Source organism: Agelaius tricolor, unplaced genomic scaffold (assembly GCF_023055355.1).
Source record: "Agelaius tricolor isolate 1412-34295 unplaced genomic scaffold, bAgeTri1.0.p SCAF_3, whole genome shotgun sequence".
Lineage (NCBI taxonomy): Eukaryota > Metazoa > Chordata > Aves > Passeriformes > Icteridae > Agelaius > Agelaius tricolor.
The window spans coordinates 12436357-12460919 of record NW_027269263.1 but is presented as its reverse complement, the minus strand read 5'-3'; the positions used below and the strand labels follow the sequence as shown (position 1 = coordinate 12460919).

Genomic DNA, 24563 nt, shown 5'->3' with positions numbered 1-24563 from the left:
GTTTTAGACACCTACCCATTGTGCAGCTAAACCAGGAGCGTGACCTCTTTTGGTTGGTTCTGTTTGATGTTTTCCACAAGGCCTTTGGGCAGTTACACTGAGTGGTTTCCACAGAGCTGCTTTTCCAGCTGTCCTCCTGTGAGTGAAGAGCAGCACTTGCTAACAAGGTTCTTTGGAGTATATTGGTAACGCTGTTACTCGTGAGGTAATACAGGAAGCTATGAACTTCTAAAAAATCCCCTTAAAATTTAAAAAAATCCCCATTATTCTAGACCACTAGTGAGAACCACTAGATTAAACTACAAACTCAGCATAATATCTGTGGTTCTGCCTTTCCCCATCAGAGAGCAGATGGAAACACCCAGCTATGACAAGGCAAAGTAGCACTAACTCCTATGGAGCCTTCTGTTAATGGTTTGTTCCCCAGCATCATATGCAAATTCCAAGTGCATCTTGACAGCATCATTAATGCATTTGTACAAAGGGTTATAAGGTTGTTTACAAAGCTATTTTAAAAACTACTACTGCCCCACAGGTTTCAGTTTCAAGAGCTGCACATTCAGCTTGAAGATGAGCTTATTTGTTAAGTTCTTATCTACTGGGAAAAAGTATTTGAATCTTTGCTATGGCACATTACTTTGCACTGGTGTCACAGCCAGGCCAGATGAGAAGAAGCATTACCTCTTGGTGGAATAGGGTAATAAAAATAATTAGAAATATTTTAAAATGTACCAAACTGACACCTCCCAGAAGCTGACTAGTTAAAAGCCAACACAACCCAGCAGCCCAGTGATGTGGAAGACACACAGCACTGCCTATGTGGTCCTGCCTTATGTGCAGGAGACAGGCTCTAAGTTACAAAAGCTGAGGCTCTTATCTAATCATTCCAGTTAATGTTTAAAGTATAGTTGGAAGGGAGACAATTTTCAGATGCTGAACAGAGGTGGAGCACTCTATCCTGGAACCTCTTTCAGGAAGAACATGCATGCCTGTGATTTTGGACAAGGAACTGGAAGTGAAGCTCCCCCAGCCAGGTGAGTGCTCCAACAGCAGTGCTGTTACAGGTGCCCCTTCCCCAACAGGCATTTTCCTGGCTCTCAGCTCCCAGAACCCACAGCTGCCTGCAGGTGTGTGTGAGGGGCCCAAACAGTCATTCCTCAGCAGACTGGCTCCTGAAATGATTTTCAAGCACCATTCTTAAGTAACTGTGTTAAGAACTAGAACTACACCAACAGGCAATGCTGGGATATCACACTCTTATGAGAATATTTCTAGACAGGCCAAGAGCTCCTTTGTACTAAGAGTATTTCACCTTGAAACAGGAATTCAGTTTCAGATAGGCAGGACTTTCAAAAATCTTTAAAAGCACTTTTTGTAATGCTGCTGTTGTAAATCAACCTTCACACAGCTGCCTGCACAGCTTCTGTAGATGCATTCGTATCAAGCTGTTGCCAAGCAGGGCCTGACTGGCTTGACAGTGAGTGACAAACAGCACACCCATGCATAACCAGAGTTCAGCAAATTTACAATCCTGCATTTCCTTGCTACTGCTGTGTCCATGAACATCACTGCTTATAGTTTTCACTCCTAAGTCTAGTTTTGCTAACCTGAAGTGAGGCTCACCACGACTACAGTTTAATGCCTTTCTAATGCTAGCAATTAAACTGACTTTGTAGTTACTTGATCCCTGCAGCACAGTCCTGTATTGTATCTCAGTCCTAAAGGATTACATGTAAATTCCCTCATTTTGAATTGCTGCAGCATGAATAATTTCATCTACACAAGTTTTGTTCCAAACATGACACACCCCATAGTTCATGGTACCCTCCAAATACAAATGTCCTCTATACCTGCAGTCATAGGGAAATTACTTTGTGTAAATGAACCAGGTATTTCCTCAAAGATTACAATCCCCCTTGGGCCACAAAGGCCAGCTGTGCTAGCACCATTTGAACCAAAGCAGCCAAAGTTGTAACAAGTGCTCTTACCTTGAATGATCACCGTCAGAGCAGGGAGAACAGGTAGCACACTTACTCTGCTACTTTCCACAGGAGGCAAAGGTTGTATCAAATGAGATGTATACATTCTGGCTTAGGGAGTAAAGTCAAGGCATCTTAAGTGACAGCATCCATCAAAAGACTTTTGATTTGAAATTAAGATTCTGTTGGTGGAAGTTTATGGATACTTTATACTCTTTCTACCTTGATGCTACTCTCATTGGCCTTTTCAGTTTCTGTACCTTAAGTATTTCCTTGAAGAGAATGTAGCACAGCCGAAGTTGTCACCCCCCATCTTCTTACATTGTAAGCTTAATGCTACTGAATTTATTCCTGATCTCACAGAGGAAGAACATAGCAGCCTACTGACATACTTATCTCAGAGACCCTTCTATTTTCAGCTGTCCCACTCTGGGGCTGGTGGGGGTGGGAATCACAGTGCTCCAGCCAGCTCAGACACAAGGCTCTGGTTTGCACGGGAAGCAGCACCCAGCAGTGCTGGCCTGGGGACAAACACAGGCAGTTCCTGAACCTGCACAACAGGAACCACAGCACGGTTCAAAGCAACAGGAGCCATTTGTCACACTGCCTGTGAACACATCAGTGCCACACAGCTCCACCCACCTGCCTTCACCAAAGCACATCACTCAGCTGGGTATTCTCAGCCTCCTCTGTAAGGGGTACAGGACGAAGCTTTAGAAGCACCAGCAGCCACCACTGTGCCACATGTACATCCAGGCAGGGAGTAAAGCACACCACTCCTGACCCCTTATGAAAGCAAGCTCACACATGTGGTCTGGCTGGTAAGTTCATTGCCTTTTCCCACCTTATCAGAACACAGCTTTGTTACAAACTCACATTTGAATGAAGCTTTCCAATAGGATATAACTTATGTTCACCATGCAGGGCAGGGAGGCTTTAACTTTTTTCTGTTTTCTCCATTTTATCAGTTCAAAGTGTCATTTGCTCAAATTACATTCCTTTCCTCCCTCTGCTACTTGGCCCCTGGGAAAAAAACCAAAAACAAACTGAACAAACCAAAAATGGCTTCACTCTGTTCACTTCAAACTTTTTTAAAATTATGTCCCCAGCATCTTAATATGCTTCTAGCAGTTTACTTCCAACTTTGTGTATTTCTGCAGAAAAATGTTTCTATCTGAACACAAGCACATGGAGCCTCAGGAAGTGGCCTGTAGCAGTGCTTGGACTTGCTGCCCAAAAGCATTACGATAGGAAACTGTGGGTAAGACTATGTCCTGCAGCTGGCTTTGTCCAGTGCAAATAAAATTAACACAACAGTGGAGGACTGACTTCTGAGAAAGCAAGACATGTCAGTTCTTATTAATGACCCCAGATATTCCTTCAATACATCAGCTGCCTCAGTTGTCCGTTTGGAATGCATCTCTTGCGTTAGAGGGTCTTTGCTGGAAAGGCTCTAACAATGCTGGAATTCTGTACAGAGTTCTGCAGGAGTTAAGAATAAGTGACATAAATGCCTCTGTATTTACAGAAACACACACAAAAATAATCAAGTCAAAAACCAGAACCTTCAAACTTGAAAGAACAGACTGACTTCTTGTTTAATTTTTTTTTACTTTTTTTATTTGGGAAAAGTGCTTCTTACAAAAGGCAGCTGCAAAACAATACGTTATAGACCTCAGAACAATTTCTCATTCCATTTAAAAGTGAAAGGAGAGGCAGTCTAGGGGACAAGAGCAGCAGGAGAACAGATCACGGGGCATCCACAAGTCAATAAAAAACAGCAATAATGTAATGCAAGGTTAAAATTCCTGTGCTGGGGCTTTGGTGGCAAAGTAATTTCTCAATGCAAATTACAGCCAGAAACTGCACGACTGCCTTTGTAAGCAGTAACTCACATAAACTGAACAGCTTTACCAGGCAACCTGCCCAACTCAGCTGCAGAGAGGCACAAGTACCTCAAAGCAGCTGGGAGGCACAGTGAGTTTCTAGCAAAGCTCACGGCTTAAGTGTTTACATGAAGTTCTAAAACTTACAGAGCGATAAAGCTAAAGGGTCCTCTCTGGTGTTCCTCTGACCCCACCTTGGCTAACTGGATTTCTGCTCCTGGACAACCCTAATCATACACATGAAAGAGAGCTGGTGTATTAGGGAGTGCCATCTATCAAGTTAAGTGATAATCAAGATCGTTTCCCAGTCTGGGCTGAAACCACTAGACCAGTTTCATGTCCAATTGGAGGCAAGACTTCATGCACCAAGAGGGGGTGAAAGATGATTTTGTTATTTTTAACTTACACAGAGTCTCCCCATCCTTGAGGTCCAACTCTACATTTATCTGTATATACACATAGAGAGTTCTCCTTTCACAAAGACATTTTCCTTTCATGCTAAACACAGTAAAAATCCAGAACGTTCACACCTGGTTCTGGTTACACAGTAGTAATAGTAATGTGCAAGTAAACAGAGACCAAAAGTCACAAATGAAGACGTGTACATGAGGGGGCTGGAACGGAGCTGATTCCAGAAAGAATATTTGTATCTGGCCTGAAATCAGAAATATTGGTACAGAGACAGAATAAAGGCCATCAGCCAATTAACATCCCCACTGCATGGCCACTGCTCATTTTTGTATCTGGGCTCTTCAAAATGAGTGTGGAAGTCCTGTAAACACTTTAACCCTGGAACTGGGTGAACTCTGTTGGGTACACAGATGAAGCAACAAACCTAAGCTAACTGTTTGACAGTTAAATTCATTTTTACAAAAACTAACATTTTAAAGATTTATTTATTGTTATTTGTTGAAACAGAGGAAAAACAACACTCCTGGGGTGGGAAAGGAGGGGAAGGGAAGAGACAGACCCTGGGTAAAAGTTATTACAACAGCACCTGGAATTGATCGGCCTGCCTAAGAGAAACACAGGCACTGCCACAACACCACAGGTAATAGCTACTGCCTGAAGCCAAGACAACAGTCCACACTCCACTGACAGGTGCTATAGATCCAAATCATAGTAATCTTCCAGCTCATCATGAAATAAGTCCCACTCATCCTCGGAATCCGTTAGCTCGTCATCCCCTCCGGCTGCCAACAGCATCAGCAACATCTCACCGAGCTCAAAGGTCACCACCTCATCCTCGTCGGTTTCAAAGGGGTCACCGTTCTCCCGCTCCTCGATGAACTCCCAGAACCGATTCCTCCGCTGCGCCTGCAGACGGAACACAAAGATTTCCCAGGTGATCCAGTGGTACAAAGCAGGAGCTTTTCCAGAGGCTGACATGCCCCTGGTGTACTTTCTGACATGCAAGAAATCACATTTTTCTTTCAGGGAGATACTGACCTCCAGCAGAATTAACCCTTACACACACCCCTATTACTGCTACCCAACATTTTTACTTCAGTATGTTGTAAGAAAGTTTTTTAAATTTAGTCTTTCCATCTTGGCCTCCAGCATTCACAAACTTTAGAGCACCGCTTCCTTCAAATTCACCATTACAGAGGTCTAGCAGAAGTGGAAAAAAGAAAAGTCAGTATTTCCCTATGCTCTTCTCAAGGCAGAAGACATAATGCACACCCCTCCTGTGCTCTCTGTTGAAAGGGCAATTAATCATCAGCACTAACCCGAAATCTACTTGAGGTTCCTACTTTGGGTCTTTGTGGCTCCTCTTGGCGGCCATCAGGATATTCATGCTTGTAAAAACAGTTCCCTCCAAATGGACAGCTCCCACGGCCTTCATCAAAATACCTGCACGGCTTGTTGCTGGAAAGGAAAATATCCAACCCTTACTGACAGCACACCCCAGTCAGACTTCAGAACTGCATCTACCTGCAGTCCACAAGGATCTCAGGTACCAGGAGCAGAAGGTATTTTGTGAATGAATGACCTACATGCAGAAATGAGTCATTACACTATGAGTGGACTGATGCATGCAGAGGGACACCAGTGGTGTGCAGTGCAGGAGTTTGGACTGCCTTAGGGCTACACTACCAGTGTTCTGTGTAGAGAAGGGGAAGCCTGAGGTGAAAGAACACAGGAATAACTTTGGGACTGTGTGCATGCACCTGTGGGCAGATAGGCAGAGACATGTTTCACACATGGTGGTGGAAAGAAGGTGTGAAAAGGGGCTTTACTCTAACACCCTTCTTCTCCACGTGTGCCTTTATCTCTGCAGTCTCAATTTGATAAAAGGCTGCATTGCTCATACCTCATTGCCTCCTTGTATTTCTGAATGAGTTTCTGCTTCTCTTCCTTCTCCTCCACCCAGTACTCACTTGGAATGACAAAGTTAGACGTGATCCGGCATTCTGGGCAGGACCTGGGAAACGAACAGACTGTGCTGCAAAATTCCACATTACAGGGTGCTCTCTCTCCTATATAACAAACCATGGCATATATCCATCTTTAAAGAGGTACTGTACTCATATACTCGCTGTTAAATCTTTTCAATCTAGACTCTCTTATAAGTGAAGACAACCTAAATTCTCTTCAAGAACTCAATGGCAATGGCAGCTGGTCAGCTTGTCTCAGAAAAGCTTGAAAAAACACTTCACACAGACTCCTTTAGAATTAAATAAATTTATTTTGGTATTTTTCCTATATTTATTTGATTGGAACTTTGTATTTTCTAGAACAGCCTTAAATGGAGAAATGTTTTGCCAACTGAATAATGCTCTAAGGCAGTAATGAATTAAGCAGCATACATTCTGAACTGGTTAATCTGCTTCCAGATTCCTGCCTGGGTGTCCAAGACATGAACAGTAACCATTGGACAACATGCTACTAAATAAACAACAGTTATTTACTACCATTGAGTTTTGCAAACTTAACCCGGTATTAACCAAATCAGAGTATAAAGGTTATCCCTGACAATTATTTCACTCCTAAACTAAAAGTTAGTATGCACTGTATGCAGCCTCCGTGCAGTCTGCATCTGGAAGTCTGTTGCAAGTTGCCACAAGGTACTAAGCTCTTCCACAGTAACAAAGCACAATCGAAAGGGGAAAGTGCCTCACTTTATAATCTTGCTCTCAAACTGTTTAGCACTCCTCCACTTGCGGATGCACTTGAGACAGTAGGTGTGGCTGCAGTTGGAGAGGATCCCAAAGCGGCGCTCGCTCGGATTAGCTTTCTCATACACCACCTCCATGCAGATCCCGCACACCATGTCTTTACTGCGCTGGACGGCAAAGGAAAGCTCCATGTCCTTCTCGTGAGCTTCAATGCAAGACTGAAAAGGAGACACAAAGAAAACAACTACAGAGATGACTGCTCATCTGGTGAGGTCTAAGCAGGTTTTTAAACTCAGTTTGCTGTTTTGCATAACGCATGAAGTGTGATTAAGCTGAAAAAAATCTTCATCCTCAAAAAAAATTTTGTTCAAGTACTGGGGAACAATCAATTCAGAGTTCAAATTCCTTCTTTCAGACACTGCTTTTAAACATGAAAAGGCAATCTAAAAGATCATCCACTTTGACTAGGCAAAGAACAAAGCTCCAGTATCTTTAAGCAGACTGCTCTCCCGACACAGATAAGGAAATCCAGCTGCTTTTGAGTATGACCCTGGCAGGAAACAGTCTAGTTTACAACCGGAATTTCATTCACTGCCTGACCTGCACACACCTTCAAATAAAAGGGAATTAGTAACAAGTGATTGAGGGAAGCTAGGAAGCAATAACTTACAGCTGTTAAACAGCAGACAGTTGTTTGCCTACCTTTATGTGCTGAGATCTCTGTGCAGCATCAATGGGATGCAAGACCTGCAGGCCACACATATCACACACGTCCCCATGGATGTACACGCAGTTTTCTCCATAACGACATTCTCCTAATGCAGCGTAGGGACACAGCTCCTTCTTCATCTCCACATCTGCCTGCTGCTTCTCGTACTCTTCTTCAATCACCATTTCCTGCAAGGGTGCTTCAGCACAGAAAGGAGCAGCTGGGAACAGAATTAAGAACAGTAAGCAGCGCATTCAGATTCTGAGCACCGGGAGTAAGAACACTCAGGGCTGCCCAAACAGAGTAATAGAAACAACCTAGGTTCATCTCAGTCCAAGTTCACACACCTCAATCTGAACTAAATTATTTTCCCCACTCAATTAATTTCAAGACCAATTTTTTCATCCTTCAACCCAGACAAGATTAAAGCTATCAAAGTTTCAGTGGTCAGGGAAGATCCATTTACAGGCTAAGTCCACCTAAAAAAATTGCACTAGTCATCAGCAGCTTAATACAGACTCTGGTTCAGCAACCATTAAATAAGGCTACAAATCTCTCACTGCTTTTAAAATCAATTTCACTTTACTTAAAATTTTCACATCAGCTAAAGTTAACAGGTTTTTTTCCCCAGAAATCACACAGCTGAAATAATTAAGATGTATCCAGCATAACAAAATGCTAGTATGGCAATACCACATCAGCAATTCCTTATGTGCCAGCTAATTAGCACACTCTTCTTTAGCCAGAACAAACTTTCATTTCTGTACTCCCATGCATCTCTAGGATTGACAGAAAAGTGGTGTCCACATCTCTCAAACTAACTTCATTCTACATATTTGCCAAAAAAACTGTCCTAAACAGATATCTGGTCAATTAGCCAGACACATGAAACTGAAATTCAGGCTATTATCCCTGCATTCTAAGCTGGCTATCAGTTTTGCAAAATCCTAAGTAAATTCTCTCACCTAATCTTAAACTGAACTGAAATCTGTATCTTTTCTCTTCCCCCTTTAGACAGCTACTGCTGAACACTCCTCCCTGTACCTCAAACACATGCTTGCCTGCCTCACCACGAGTCAGCCTTCTGAAATTGTTACCTAAGTAGGATGATGACTGAATTAGAAGACAAAAGCAGTCAGTGAGAAACTGAACATGTAATAAACATAAAGCATTACTATATTCAGAGTAAACACCAGGAAGAACAGCAGCTGGAGTTCATTTACATAACCAGAAGCCATTACAGAGTAGCAAGTCATCCATCCTATAAGAAAGTGTAACTTTTAGAAGCTGTTCAAGCTCTAGATTTGCAGAAACAAGCAAAAACTGCCAAAGGCATACTTGGATCAGTTAAAGTGAAGGACAGACTCCCCAAAATTAATCAGAGGCTGCACACTCGCACAGTTTTTATCCCCATGGAGCAAAGACAAAACAACAGGCATGTATCAGTCTCTTAGTTTTAGGAAAAAGAAAATGCATGTCCCTGCGACTTCTGAGGAATAAGCAAATATTGAAGATTAGTGTAGAAAAATATTAGCTCTCAAGATAAGATCAAGTCTCCTTCTTGAACAGTCTCAGACTGTAGTGGTCACCCAGTGATCCTGGAGAAGTCTGTTTGTTAGAAACATACTTTTCAAAGCAAGTGAGTAACTGAGTAACAAGTCACCTGGCAACCTGTTCATTTTCAGTCCAAGATTCCCAAACAAAGTTATGTTCATTAGCTCTTCTTCCCCATGAGTTTTAGTGAACTAGCACCAAGAAAAGTGACAAGAAACCATGTACTAGGTTCTACATTCTCTCCTGAGTAGCTTAGCAGAATGTGAAAATATGTATTTACTTACTGAAATCCCACTTGCCCTCCCATTTGAAATCTATGGTCTCCACTTCCATAAGAAGTAACAAAAATCACAACTACCATTCAGTTTTTAGTCCCTCAACTGTTGCATTTGCCAGCGTTTGCTCAAGTTAACGTTGTCACAGATTTTTTTACCTAGTTGAGGGCCATGAAGATGGTTGGAGGGATGGAACACCTCCCCTAGGAGGAAAGGCTCAGAGAGCTGGGGTTGCTCGGCCTGGAGAAGAGAAGGCTCCGGGGTGACCTTACTGCAGCCTTCCAGGACCTGAAGGGGGCCTACAAGAAAGATGAAGAGGGACTTTTTACAAAGGCATGTAGCAATAAGACAAGGGGTAATGGTTTCAAATGAAAATTCAACTTGACAAAGAGTGGATTTAGATTAGATATTAAGAAGAAACTGTCTACTGTGAGGCTGGAACAGCATGTATATTTTCTGCATCTTCTGCACTGTAGCAGCTACAGTTTCACTTCATCTTTGAAACCACAATTAGAAAAATTCAGAAGACTTCACTGCCTCAGCAGTTACAAATCCAACATTGCTCAGAGTAGCATTTGTTCTCTGTGATTGTTTGCTGTTTCCAAATCTCTGCTCACCAGTAGGTGGACTCAATCTCCACCTTCTCATTGCCCATTTCCCAGTCAACAGGGTTAAATTCATACTAGTGGAAAAACAGGTTTGTTAACTTTGATCCACACACCACCTGCTTGCACTTAGGACACAATTCATAGCATTAAACACATTAATCTTTCAGTAACAGGAAACAGACACCCAATTCATTGTTTCTTGTATTTCTGCCTTTCTACTCTTCCTCAATTACTGCAGAACAAATATGGAAATGTGGCACATCTGTACAACTAACAAGTGAGTACCTGAAGAATCATCACTATTTTCTATGCTAGGTCCTGAACTCATCTTCAAGATACCAGGTTTAGTCCTGAATCAGAGAATCATGGTAAAAGATGAGCATTATAGTCCCAGCTATGCATGGTTAAACTGCCAGCCTTGAATCTTTATCATTTTTAAGGGAAATTTGAAACACACAGGCTTCTAGGGAACCTTGAGAAATAGATTTCATTTTGAAGTTTCCAAGTATCTGTACATTTCTCCAGGAATTTGACAAGAATAATCTGCTTTAAAATGCACATTTTTGTTTCTGTAGCTTAATAAAGACAGTTGCTTCAGAAAAGTGAATTTTTTTTTAAAGTCATCGTGGGAATTAGCATCATGTAGCACTGTTCAGAACAGAAACAGATGAGTATGTTTACATCAAGTTTCAAAAGCTATAAAACAGATTTGCAACAAGATTCACAGAAGAGGATGTTATTTAACTTAATCTCACACAAGTTTGCATGAAAAGTACGCCTAACCCCTAGGAAACAAAATTGCTTTAGTAATACTAATTAACAGTATAGTTACTTGGACTTCAGGAATAAGCACCAGCTCTTCTATAAGGACTGTGTGTATTTAAAAGATCTCTGGCTGCTCAAACCAGCAATGAATTGATTTCAGTGGAGGGCCAGCCAGTCATTAATGGGGCTGACTCCCAAGAAAAGAGACTGACTCTTCTCAGATGTGCAAATGACAAGAGACAGAAGGCCAGCTGAGGCAGGGAAAAATCCAATTACATACTAGGAAAGAGGCTTTCTTTGTGAAAGAAGTCAAACACCACAAAGGATACCCAGAGGTTATGGCCCTTTGAACATCTCTGAGGAGAGAGATTCAACCAAACAAAGCCCCTGGCAACCTTTAAGCAGAAAACAAACTAGATGAAATCCAGAGGTCCTTCAAATCTAAATATTATATTCTGATTAAAATATATTTTAAAATCCTTTGTCTCAACAAGCACAGAAGCTCTATCTTTTGTAACACTAAGGTAGCAAATTCACAGATAGCTGTCAAGTTTTCACTCCTTTGGGATATACTCAAGTTCACAGAGTTCACATCTATTACACAGTTCCATAATCAAACTTCTCAACAACATTAGCAAACTGTTTGTGTCACTTGGCCATTCCTCTTCACCCTCCTCAAACTGGTTGGCAGGAGGCTCCAAGCAGCACCCTGAGGTGGAGGAGCCTCCTGCCAACCAGTCATTCTCTTTCCAAATCTGAGCATCTGAGCACTGCCATGGAGACAAAGCAGTATAATCTGAGCACCCTATGAGATCTTTAAATTCTTCTGGATGCAAGATGTCCATTTTGAATTCAAACATTTATTTAAGTACTCATAGCCTCCTCATGCCTTAGAGAGACAAGTATTTTAAAAAAATAAGTTAAAGTGAACACCTTCAGCCTACTTTTCACTTCAATTTGAAGACTGTTATATTTTGGCAGGAAAAACAGATGAGATGTATGCTCCTCAAATAGTGTGGTCCCGTTTGATGAGTTTCTTCAGTCCCATTCTCCTCGTGAGCTGTCACAATATTAGAAAGTTGACTTCCAGAAAGCTAACTAGAATCAATCATTTTCAGCCTCTGGCCATGGGATTCACTAAAGTAAGCATTAGGCTTCAAGTCCTTTTACAGGAATCCATATCTCCACTGAAAAACCTTTGAAAGACTGCAAAACCACCCCAAACCAAATCAACCAACCCAAAACACAAAAGCAGCAGATTATCTCTCCAAAGTAGCAATATTAATTTTATCACCAGTAATTTCCTCTCCCACCCCATATGCAAACTAAACTTCAAAGGAGATTCTCAAGTCATTCAGAGACATAAGAGAAAGCCAGTCATGCCGAGACTGACCTGAAATGTACTTGGGTTTCAGAATGAAACAGTCAGTCGGACTACTCATGTTGGAAAACCCAAGCTCACTTGAACTGATCAATAAATATGAATAGCTGTACTCAAATGCATTAAAATAAATGCACTACACAGAAACTGTTGAGCCATGATGGAAATTCACTGTTACCCCATGATCAGCTTACCACGTCCACAGTATGGCTGCCCAGGGACAAACTCCACTGCATTCACCCAGTCTTCAGCCCCTACTCCTGCTGCTGCCAGATCTGTATTTTCATCTTCTATCTCAGTAATAAATTCTTCAACTGTTTCAGGGAGCGATGCAAACTCTGAGGACACTGATGGATAGATTTCTGCCTCTGGGTCAACATCAGTCACTTCTTCCTGTATTAGTGGCTTGGTATGTTCATATCTAAAAAGTTAAAACACATCATGTCAACTTTCCACAAAAAAAATACCTCCAGACAGCAGCCCCATGTATTGAAAATGAACTAATGAAGATGTGAACATGCTATTTGGAAGGAGGACCCAGAAATGGCTAGGATGAGAAAATCACTGATGACCCTTTGCTTCCACTTGTGCAATCTCTCAGCGTTGCGCAAGAGAACACAAGGTACTCTGAGATTTTGGACAAAAAGAGCACAATTCTTACACACAAAACAATCTTCAAATATGTCCCAAACAGGTCAGTTATCTATTACACATGTGTAGTATTGCTGAATGAGAAAAATGAGTTCATCCAGCTTTATAAAGAGAAAACTCAGGATAGACACTGCTGTCTCCAACTACCTCACAGGAAGCCACAGGAAAAGATCAGCCAGAGTCTTCTAAGAGGTGCAGTGATAGGATGACAGTCAGTAGACACCAGTTCAAAATGGGAAAGTTACAGTTTGGAATGTTAGGGAAAAAAATTGCTCTAAGAGTAGGTAAACACTAGAATGGGTGCACAATCTTCATGCTTGCAGATACTCAAAGCTGGACAATGCCTGGCCTCAGCTGGCACAGATTCAGAGATTCCCCACCAACAGAAATTATTCTTTTCCTGTGTCTCAGCATCTTGCCTCATACAGATTTTACACTGATTTGCGTACTTACTCTTAATGCCTCTTTCAGCTTATTGTGGAAAATGATAATCAGAAACCTTTTAACCCTACCATCCACAATAAACAGGAAAGCACATTTCCCTCAAAAATCTGTCTTCCAGCATCTAGGAGACTATATGGGGAAAATAAATGACAAATATACTGCTGTAGTCTTAGATATTTGCTGACTAATTTCAAGGACAACAGGAGGGAATTTTTTGAGATCATACAGAAGTTTGAAGTGACTGTGATTCACTTAGCTTGTGTCAGATTGAAAACAAAGAAGTGTCACAACTCTTGCATATTAAAGAGGTGCTCCTAACCAAATGTCAGCTTGGAAATCCTACTCCCATGAAGCACAAATTTAAAGTTCTAGCCTTCAGATCTGTACATCTGTGGCCTCCAAAGCGTGTGCACCATACTAGGTGCCCAAGGCAACCCAATGGGGTGCAGGAAGAAAATACTACAACTTAGTGGTTTTTTCCCCTTAAAAATACAATAAATTACTATTATTACTATTAAGATACATATTGATGGCAGTGTTCTCACAGCCCATATGTCAGAGAGCCCACGTGTGGTACGTGTGAGGTGCTTGAAGGAGGTGTTCCATCACCCAGTGGGTTGACAGTGGCACCCCCCTGTCTGCTCACCTTCAGCACACTGTGACATATTGAACTTTGCTAGTGCCCACTTAATGGATCAACAGATTATCTGATCTTGTTTTACCTAAACCAGCCCTGACAAAGTGAACAAGTGGCTTGAAAAGATGCCTGCAGCTGTGGGCTGACGAGAGCAATGATAACGTGAGCAAAAGCCAACAAGAAAATGTCAGAGCTAACAGTTCTACTCCTACTACCAGCTCCTCATCAGCCACACTACGAAGCAAAACAATGCCACCTAATCAGCTTTTGAACTCAGGGGAAGGGGAGCCACAGAAGAGATCAAGATTACCAAGAAGGCAATCTGAAATATGGATTTACATTCACTGTTATTAACGAAGAACCATGCCCTCACTGTATGCTGCACCTTGAGATATTAGCTACTGAAAGGATGAAGCCATCTCAATTAGCAAGGCATTGAAAATCAGAACATCTGGAACATTAAGGCAAACCTCCACATTTTTTTCCAAGATGTTTCAAGTCATGTGCTATTCAATCTAGTACTTTGCAGAACTTCACACTAAGGGTTTAGAAACCTCTTTTGAGGCTTGTTACATAACAATGAAAGACAAAAAGCCATATACCACTGGACCACTTTTTCTTCCGGCTGTGGTAAAAATGACTGAAATAACTCATGGAAAACAATATGGTTACAAAGTAAAATGCATTCCTTTGTCAGCAAATACTGTTGGGAAACACACAGAAAACACTGCTACAGTTTGAAGAAACAAGCAGTAGAATAAATTGTGCAGAGTGGGAAGTCTGTATGGCAGAAGGAAAAGTACAGATGTTTTTCACATCTCAGCTTATGATACTTGCTAGATTCTGTTTTCAATATGAACTACTTTTTGTGAGACACCAAAGATGTACCAGTAGAGAAACATTCTCAACAAATTACTTCTTTAACAAAGACAAAAAGATTCACTGAAGGAGTTATCTTCTCAGTAGTATACAATTACTTTAATAAAAACAATGCTTTATGGAAAAACTGTGCAAGTAAAACCACTGAAGCAGCAGCTGCTCTGACCATAATAAGAGATTGCAGGGTAAGGCTACAGGGATAGCACCCCACCAGAAATCCATCACTGCATCATTCACAGGCAAAATATTGTAGCAAAGATGGATCCTGAAGCAGCCAAGTGACACTAGAAAATGTCATCAATATAGACCTTGAAATAGTCAAATGTTCACTGCAGTTAAGAGGTGGAGAGCTACCATGAAAATCTTCTGTACCACACAGATGTTTGCTGATTATCTCATGGCAAAGCACTTAAAAATTGTCACGGATGAGTTATGCATCTTTATTTCACAAAGACAAGTGCTGCAAATTTGCTGCCCTTTTCTGTGATGACAAGTCAGTGCCAGCTGTATGCTGCTGAGCAGATATTTAAAAAAACCCAAAAAACAAAACAACAAACCCAAACCAGCCAAACCCAACCACATTCTAACTGTTCCTCCAAGATAAAGTCATTCTACAAACAGGTAAGTGCTTTTTGAAGGAAATTTGTGGTATGGAGACAACACTTGGAAAATGAAGTGTTTCCACCATTATGTGATTGTATTGCCAAAAACAATCCAAGTGTGTCAATTACAAAAAACCTTTTTCTCAACTACAAAAACCTTTCATATCTTGTGTGCTTAAAAAATTGGGAAGTGATTTCTCTAATATGTTTAAAAATCTTTCAAAATCAGAATTCCAGTGTATGTTGGACCCATTTGCTAAAAATATAAAAATACAACACCTTCCAGTGAATCTGCACTAAGAGCTGATTGACATCAGGGAAGGTGGAAACTTACCAGCTAAATTTATCACACATTAGTACAGGCAGCCAACAATATGCTTCCTTTTGGATCTGCATATCTTTGTGAAAGATCTTTTTCAGCTACGACCGCCATTAAAACGAAGGACTGAAATAAACTGAACTTCAAATGAGGCCTTCAAATAACTGTATCAAAAAATGCTACACTGAGATTTTAAACAATAAAAAAGCACATTGAATCAACCTTACTGTCAATAAAAAAATCATTACTAATCAGGCTTTTAGTGACAGTAAAAAATGCTTTGAACTGTTTATAAAACATTTATTAAATATTTTTCATTTCACCTTTAGTACACCTTTTTTAAAATTCTGGTTTTGGGTTATGTTTTATAGCGTACATAACATTAGTACAGTAGTAGATGTAGATACACACATATAAATTATAAATAAATGTGTATGTTGGTGGGAGCTCAAAAATATTGAACTGATGGGGTGCATGACCCAAAGTTGGAAGACCACTGATCTACACAATCAAAAAAACAACACAGATAACAAAGAATGCCTCTCTGTGGTCTTCTGTCTGCCATTCTTACATATAGTAACCCTTTATGAAACATGAAAGCAAAGCTAACTATGAGCTACCATATAAAATGATGATGCAAATGTTTAATCACTGATTACAGCTGCAATAAGACAGAAGACTTACTTCTGGTAAGTTTTAATAAAATGAATTATGAAACATTCCTAAGTCCTTGCAAAGCTTTGCTCCACTAGGAAAGTATCTGTTTTTCTTCTTCACAACTTCTTTTTTATTGTAATTTCAAGGGTATGGATCAATTCATAGTATGTTTTCATAAAGCTATTTTGTACAGGCAACATCTTAGAACTTCTATGACAAACTCCAGTTACTTTCCTAAAATGGTAGCTCCAGTGTCAGGGTACCAATTCCTCAAGAAACAACACGAAGAACATAAATTCTTACCTGTTCAGGCTTTTATGATCACTTAAATAGTGTAACTCATTTTCATCCATTCAGCTAGTCTGAATGTAATCTCAGATTTCAATTAATCTACTCATGTTATAATAAAAAAAAAAGAAAAATCCCCATGCTGACAACTATCACTTTTATGAAAACCAGTTATCACCTTGCTTTTGCTCATTTCTTTGCATAGCAAACACTGGTATTTAGCAAGACAAGAGAGCCAGTGAAAAGCTATTTTTAAAAATATCTGAAATTGCAACGGAAAAGGAAAGCACGAAGATTTACTGTCTTTCCCTGAGCTCTCCACTCAGGGATTCAGAGTGCAAAGCTTCCTGCAGGATGGCCAGGGCCTTTCTTTACCTGCAAAGATCTCCATAAGCACAGCATCCTCGCTGGTAATACCTGCACACCATGGCAGACTGACTGGTGGAGAGGTCATGGGAGTAGCGGCAGTTGTCTCCTTCCTTGCAGACTCCATGCATGAAGTATCTGGAAGAGAAGATGATAGTGAGTTAGGGAGAAGCACTGAAGCTGCAAAAATATTTGGATAATCTTATTCTATAAATCAAGGTATGCTGTATTGGCAACAGCACTAAAGACTCATGGGACCCTGCCCCAGTATAACCATAAAAATAAAAACATTTGAGGAAAGATGAAGCCTCAGCTACTCCAGTGAACTGTGCTGCACATTTAGGGACTTGCTCTTACAAAAGCCTGGGGAAAAAACACAAACCTGTAAAAGCAAAGTTATTCTGGGCTGTGACACTAAGAGGAAAGAGTCTTGGACCAAATATATTGGCCCTAAGTTTTACTTTGTAGCCCCTGTGTCCTGACACAAGCAAAAACCTTACTGAAACCCAACAATGGATACAAGACTCAAATCCAGACACACCCTAAATCACCCAAGGTTTTAAATCTATTCTGGATTCATAAATAATTCAATCAAATGTGATTTCCTCTCCAAAAATGAAAAACATGATGGATAATTACATCTGACAAAACACACACATTAGTTCCTGCGATAGGAGCCAAATAAATCAAAGCACCCTGCTTCAATATTGTGCTGCTTGTCTTGAAAAACTTGGGACAGTTTCAATGCTTTTGAGGACAGTTTGATTAATTTTAGCATATCAAGTAGCACAAGTTTAATTCAGTATTTCAATTCAGCTATTCAAGAGAACTGTAGAGTGGTTTCCAAGAATTTTTCAATTTAACCTAGAAGAACAAGCCTCTAGAAATTCAATGCACTGTAACTGTTCAGATTCAGTATGTTCAAAACTACAACTGACAAGTTCAAGTACACCTTTCCCAATCCACATAGAAGTATTAGCAAAGAAAAAAAGGAAAAAATGAAAAAAATCCTGTGTAAAAACTGAATCCATAAATGTTCACCAACACTTCCATTTAGAAAGAAGCCACGCTGCCTCCAGATAACAAGCTGCAAACTCTGAACTCACTGGAAATAGGAAGAGCTAGTAAACAAGAAAATTTGTGAGGATTTAGGTCTCATACAAAACACTACCTGAGGGAAGGCTGAGAAGCAGATAATACCTGTCTAAGCCCACATTGCTGCAGCTTGGGGCAGTCCTGCCCTTCTCCTGTTGCACACCTACAGCACTTGGCAGAGCCAGCAGAACCAGGCCCTCCAAGCAGCTGAGGGCAGCCTCACAGCCAGCACAAGAGACAGGGATCATCTTTCAGCAGCCACAACTAAGATTAGGACAGCTCTTCACAGAACAGTACATTCAAGTAGATATTCCTGGCCAGGAAAGGTGATAAGATGCTGAACTGCATGCACTTCTACACAGCTATTTAGTCTACTGCATTTTTAAGAAGTCAGATAAAGCCAGTGAACAATGCACTAAATGATGTAAGTAGAGCTACATCTGCAATCCAGTTTTAGGGAAATATTAAAACCTGAGGTTGAGTGTTTAGAGAGCTGATAACCCTCCATATGCAATACCAGTGGTGTATTCAACATACCGAGGAAAAAACAAAACCTCAACTAGCTTAACACAAGCTGACACTTGCTATCAGACTGCAATTCACACTCCAAATCCCCTGCCTGTACCCTGTAGACAAATTAACCAGGTAAGAAATGTGATCCTACATAAAAAAACAAGCAGTACAAGACCCAGATGAGGCTCTGCAGGGTCAGGTGGAGGCACAAACAGCAGGAACAAGGTGTTGCAAAACCAGAACAAGGCCCAACTCTGCAAATATACAACCAGCAATCTCTCCCAAAAAAACACACAAAACCCCCCTAAAAGTCACACTCACCCACCCAACAGCTATTTTTAAAAATATCTGAAGACCCATGTTAAAAGGAAAAAACCAACGCCCAACCAAGAGAACCACCCATGCTTAACCTCCCCTCTTCCCCAAACAAACAAAAAAAGCCCCCCCAAACAAAACAAAAAACAAACCTAACCACCCATGAAGTCATGGAACTAGAATCTAACTGGAATTTCTGGCCTGATTGCTCTTCAGAAATGGGAGTCACACCAAAAGGGTAAAAAAAAGACTTCAGATTGCTTAAGGTTTGCTCTTTAACAAGTGTTCCCTCCACCCTTTGCTTATTTCCACTCAGCATCGCTTCCCCCAAGTGCTGGGGCAGCAACTTCACAGCCACTGCCTGGCACGGAGCAGGAAATGGCTGCAATGGAACCTGACATTCCTTTTGCTGCCCCCATGTTATTTTTAATCTGCATCACATCACTGCCCAAGCACTCTGCACAGCCACTCTGCTCCTTGAGCCAGCCATGTGTTGGGACACCACTACAGCTGAAATAAGGGACTGACAGAAAGGCTCCTGCCTGAAGTGAGGACATCTGATAGAAACTATTTGGCCAACAAGATTTCTAATAAGCCCCAAAATTAGATTATCCCACTGCATGATAGGGAAAATGAAGCTCCAAATCCCTTTCCTTCCTTCCCAATTTACATCAGAAAATCCTCTGAAAATGCAGATTCTATGTAATTCTGAAAGTTGCCACAATTTATTATTATTCTTTTCTAAAATGGCATAAAGGGCAAAAAAAAAGAGCAAAAAATAAACATGAAGGGCAAAAAATAAACATGAAACAGTCCAGGCTCTAATTCACACGTAACTCTTAAAGGCCTTCAATCCTATGCAGCAAACTCAGCATTATTTGAACAAGAAGGCTGGAGTGGGAGGGGAAAAAATGTATTTCTCTTAGGATTACACCCCAACTTCTTCCACAACCCTCCCCCTCACCAAGAGGTAAGGTTCTTACTTTAAGGTCACAAAGAATGTAACACTTTACATATCAAATCGCAGAGTTTGGCTAAAACACTTTGGCCAAGTAAAAAAAAAAATTAACAGAAAGCATTATTTTTGGGGTAAGATAATGAAATTTATTTTGGAGAGTATCTTTACTTACACAGAGTATTCAATTTAGCCCTATTCAACAGCAATACCAGCCTCTTCATTCTGATTATAGGAAAAAAGCACCCTTAAAACTGAGAAATATATGAGTTATCTGCCTTACACACAGACATGTAGAAGGACATCTGAAATTTGCATTTGGTCAAGTAGTCAGAGAACACATGTAATTTCATCTGAAAAGATAAAACTAGATCAAGACAAGCATATAATTGGATTTTCTCTGAGCCTCTGTGATGCTGTCATCCAAAAAAGCACTTATTGTGGCAGTGCTCTCTGTCCTTCCAATTCAAATATACAAGTGTAATTTGGTTAAGCTGCTTGGGGAGCCAGACTAGAGAAGTCATCAGGGTCCAAGCCCAGATAATTTCCCCAGTTCAGTTCACTGCACAATGGCAGAAAACATGAGTGACACTAACACATGGAATAACTAGACAAAATTAATAACTGCCTGCAATGGCATTTTATCACTGAAAAAGGTTCAACACATGTCTAGTTATGAATGCCTTGATCAAAAGAGCATATCCTCATTTTCACAGCTATTTCTCAATAGGCAATATTCCTATTTCTCAACAGGCAAATTCCTATTCCAACTTCTTCCTTCTATAGCTTTGGAAGCTTGCAATAGGTTTCCTTACTCAGATGTATTCTGTTCTTTACTTCAGGTTTCTGCTTTCAGGTAGCACTAATTTGTTTTATCAAACAATTTAGCTTCAGCTAAATTAGAATGTTACAGCCACAGCAAACCTCCTTCAAAACCCAAGACACTGCCATGACTGGCAGATGGGGAAGCTCAGGATAACATCCATCTGCAGGCATTAGCCTCTTCAGGTGCCATACAGAGACTGAGAATTCCCAGGAAGAAGGCAGCAGGAGAGAAGCTAAGCACACTGCTCTAGCACAGCTCCTGGGTGTTCAGCCACATTACTTGCCAATGAAATTCTCCTGGAGTTAGTAAAAGGGGAAAAAAAATTGATCTTCACAGCATTTATTTCATTGTCCCTTCTCCATAACCTCCTTCACAAGTTCCCAGGGATGCAGACCAGAGCAGCCATGAAAGGGGCAATCCAGGCAGGCTGTCAGGATTCCTGGTGCTGCATGCAATTATGGAGGCCTGACTTTTCTGATGCACACTCTTCACACAAGAAAACAAGAAAAAATTGCCTCACCCAGGTTTACAGGAAGACCAGCTAAGAGACAGCTCTCAAAGCACAGCACTTAGTTGCCATGGGTTTTATTTGCTTTCATTTCTAAAACAAACAAGTGAAATGCAATTTGTTTACATCAGCTTGATGACTTTTAATGTCGCATGACATCTGGAACACACAAGCTCGGAACAAACAGTGTCAAGCCTTTGGAAAAAAAAAGATTGGCTATAGCACTGCTCAATAAAACCATGTAGCCATCTCAACTGGAAGGACTGAGGAACTAGGTAAGGACAACCTTTTTTTTTATTTCAAACATATTAATAAGAAAAAGTTCATAATAACAAACAAGTTCTGAATTAGCTTTGTTCCCCTGCCATTTAATCCAGATTAAAATACTATAAATTTTTACAAAAGACAAGCCTTGAAAACTGCTAAACCACAGAAGTAAAAAAAAAAAAAAAAAAAACAACCAACAACCTTTCTCATCGTCTCTTAGGGAACATAATTTCCCATATTTCACCCTGAGACTTCTAAACTTTAGCTGCAAGAAAAACAGAAGGGTAACATCAGCAAAACTGTATGTGTAGGAGAAACCAAAGTCCTTCTTCTTAGTCATTGTGTCTCTCACTCTGAGATATTAATCATCCATCCCAAGGATATCACACTGGTACATTAAAACTCATTAACCAACCTATTTATCATATCAGATATTCAAAGGAACAGCAAGAACTTATGGTACCAATTTTAAGCCTTCCAGTTTCCCTAAAACAGCAGTATTTCTGCACCAGCCATCACGTGCTAGCTCCTTATACTGAAAGGACTATCTCCCAAAAGTTCTTCAGGCAGCATTTACTGTTACCCCTATGATGATTCAACTAAAAATGCCTGTGAACAAAAAAATTGTGCAGTGTTACTCAAACTGCTCTACCTCCCACACTAAAAACCTGCATTTTGAAATCTAACTTCTTCATCTCACTGTTAAATCCTCCAGCTCATTTACAAAGGTAAACTAAAATTTAATAGTAAGAAATACATCTTCCTAAATATGAATATATTTTATCAAAACCAAACATAGAAATCCAAAATTTTTATCACAGGTTCCTAGAAGGGCAAGTCAGAATTGCTAATTTCACTTTAAAGCCTGATTAAAGCTATTCTTCCTCCAGCTTGAATGGCCCCATAAAAATTAATAAAGCAAGCAATGGGATAACTAGCAGGATTAGGCAAAGAGAACAAAGAATGGAGACGTTCATTAGATCCAAGGCCAAGATCCCATTGTTTAATCTCAAATTAAAGCACATTAACCATTACAAAAGAGCAGCTTTAGCTTCTCACTCAGCCTGAGTGTTTGCAAATAAATATATTCCCTCGACTCTCTGCACTGCAGGACACTGATGAACTTGACTGCCTCTGTACTATGGCAGTGGCTGTCTTCAATAAATCGATCCTGCATCTATACCTATTCCATTGCTGTCTCATGAATCCAATTTGCCTAACTGAGCCTTTCGATCTTCAGAAATTACGGGCAAACTCAAATAGAGGGAGCACTGACCTTGCGCCTCACTTAAAGCTGAGCTAAGCACGATTCCTGGTCATTTCCCCATCACCGGCATCAAACATTAACCAGGGATTCGCAGGCGAAACGCTCTGCCCGCAGCACCCCCGGGAGCGCTGCTGAACGGAGCTTCCCGAAAGGAAGCAGATAGCTGGGCATCGGCCAAAACTGATGGGGAGCAAGAGCGAGCAGGGATGCTTCAAACACCGCGGGGCACGCCGAACAGACACAGCCAGCGCGCTCGCTGAAAGCCCAGCAGCGGCTCCTCATGCTGCTGCTGCAATCTGCCGGTGAAACAAATGGGGGAAAGGCAAGCACGAGAGATACAAAAGAACTCAATCAAGATCTAGAGCCTCTTCTGTCCTAACCAAGGGATGCTCCTTTTTCCTTCCCAGCGACTTAGAATTTATTTGTCCACAAAAATGTTAAATGTAATTTAATTTATTAAATAAATAAATTTTTAAAAAGCAGGAGACGCTCATCGATGTTAATCTTGGGCTATCATTTGCTTTTATATTAACTAGTATATGTCTACGTTCACAAAATGTGTTTTAAATTCCTTTCTGCCTGCCAACCGACCAGCACTGTAGGTTTAAAAATAGTCCATCCGGCAAGCTTTAAAACACGCAGTACGGCTTGCATAACCCCGGAGAGAAGATTTATCAGAAATTTAGTTTAAAGGAAAACACGGATAGGAAATGACGCAGCACACAGAACCTCTGTGTGACACAGGCAGGGCCACTTCGCACATTCTGCAACATGGCACGACCTATTCCTGTTCACCGTTTTAATAATTAGCTTTCGCTATATCAATCACTAGGTAATCCCCAATTTTAAATTTCGATTGAAACGCACGACAATTTAAACTACGTCGCGTTTCCTGCTTTGTCGCGCTTTGCGGAACGCGCCTGCAGGACTTCCTTCCACACGGCGCCCTTCGCGCCGAGCACCGCGGGCCTGTTCCCGCACAATGACGAGCGGCCCGCGGCTCCCGGTGCAGCGGCGGGAACGCTCCCGGCGCGGCCGCCGCAGGCGCTAGGCCGCAGGGAACACCCTCGCACGAGGCCGCGGCTGGAGAAAGGCCGCGGGCCGCACCGCCCCCACCGGCGGGCCCGGCTGCCGCCGCTGCGGCCGCGCCACCTCCGCCGGTAGCCCCGCCCGGGGCCGGTCCCGCCCGGGGCCGGAGCCGTTCGCCACCCCCGGGGACGCGCGCGGGGCGGGGCCGGCGCGCGCCACGGGCGGGCGCGCGCGGCGCGTACGTGACCGTGGGGGGAGGGGCGGGGGGGGGGGGGCGGCGGTGAGGGAGAAGGCCCCGGGGCAGGGGGGGGGCCCTGCGGGGAGAAGGGAAGGGAAAGGAAAAGAAGGACGAGGAAGGGCGGCCGCGCCCGTCCGCTTCCCTCCCCCTCCCCACCCGCCGCGGACGGCGCATACCTGCAGGTGACCTGCTTGGTCCAACCGCCTCCCCCAGGCCCCGCGGATGGCGGCGGCACGGCCGCGAAGTCGAAGGCGACGGCCGCCGCTCCCGCGGGGGTCGCGGGTGACCCCAGGGCCTCGGCCGCCGCGCCCGCCGTTGTCTCCAGCGCCGCCACCGCCTCCGCCATTACTGTTTATCCCGCAAAGCGGCGGCAGCGCCGGAACTTCCGGGAGCGGATCCTTCCGGCTGCGCGGGGCGGGGCGCGGCCGCGG

General features: G+C 42.0%; 1 protein-coding gene across 6 annotated transcripts; it reads right to left on the bottom strand.

The window, feature by feature from the left end:
* Positions 1-4742: 4742 nt before the first annotated feature.
* On the bottom strand, positions 4743-24544 carry MKRN1 (makorin ring finger protein 1). 6 transcript variants are annotated; one of them, XM_071422492.1, is made up of 9 exons: positions 24309-24539; positions 17129-17257; positions 12471-12697; positions 9681-9821; positions 7687-7913; positions 6988-7202; positions 6180-6290; positions 5620-5734; positions 4743-5182 (listed from the first exon to the last, which is right to left on the bottom strand). In XM_071422492.1, the coding sequence occupies exons 1-9, from the start codon at positions 24476-24478 to the stop codon at positions 4970-4972; spliced, it is 1548 nt and encodes a 515-aa protein (XP_071278593.1). In that variant the 5' UTR covers positions 24479-24539; the 3' UTR covers positions 4743-4969. The 6 variants fall into 6 exon arrangements, with proteins under 6 accessions (XP_071278593.1, XP_071278592.1, XP_071278596.1 ...); XM_071422491.1 differs by having other exon boundaries at positions 5596-5734; positions 24309-24537; XM_071422495.1 differs by lacking the exon at positions 5620-5734 and having other exon boundaries at positions 24309-24542.
* Positions 24545-24563: the final 19 nt, after the last annotated feature.

Coding starts and splice junctions, on each gene's coding strand:
- MKRN1 (XM_071422491.1), bottom strand. CDS start 24,478: ATGGCGGAGGCGGTGGCGGCGCTGGAGACAACGGCGGGCGCGGCGGCC. Junction 9,822..12,470: donor GCAGCCATACTGTGGACGTG/GTAAGCTGATCA, acceptor TCTTTCTTGTAG/GCCCCCTTCAGGTCCTGGAA. Junction 5,183..5,595: donor GAACCTCAAGTAGATTTCGG/GTTAGTGCTGAT, acceptor TTCCGTCTGCAG/GCGCAGCGGAGGAATCGGTT.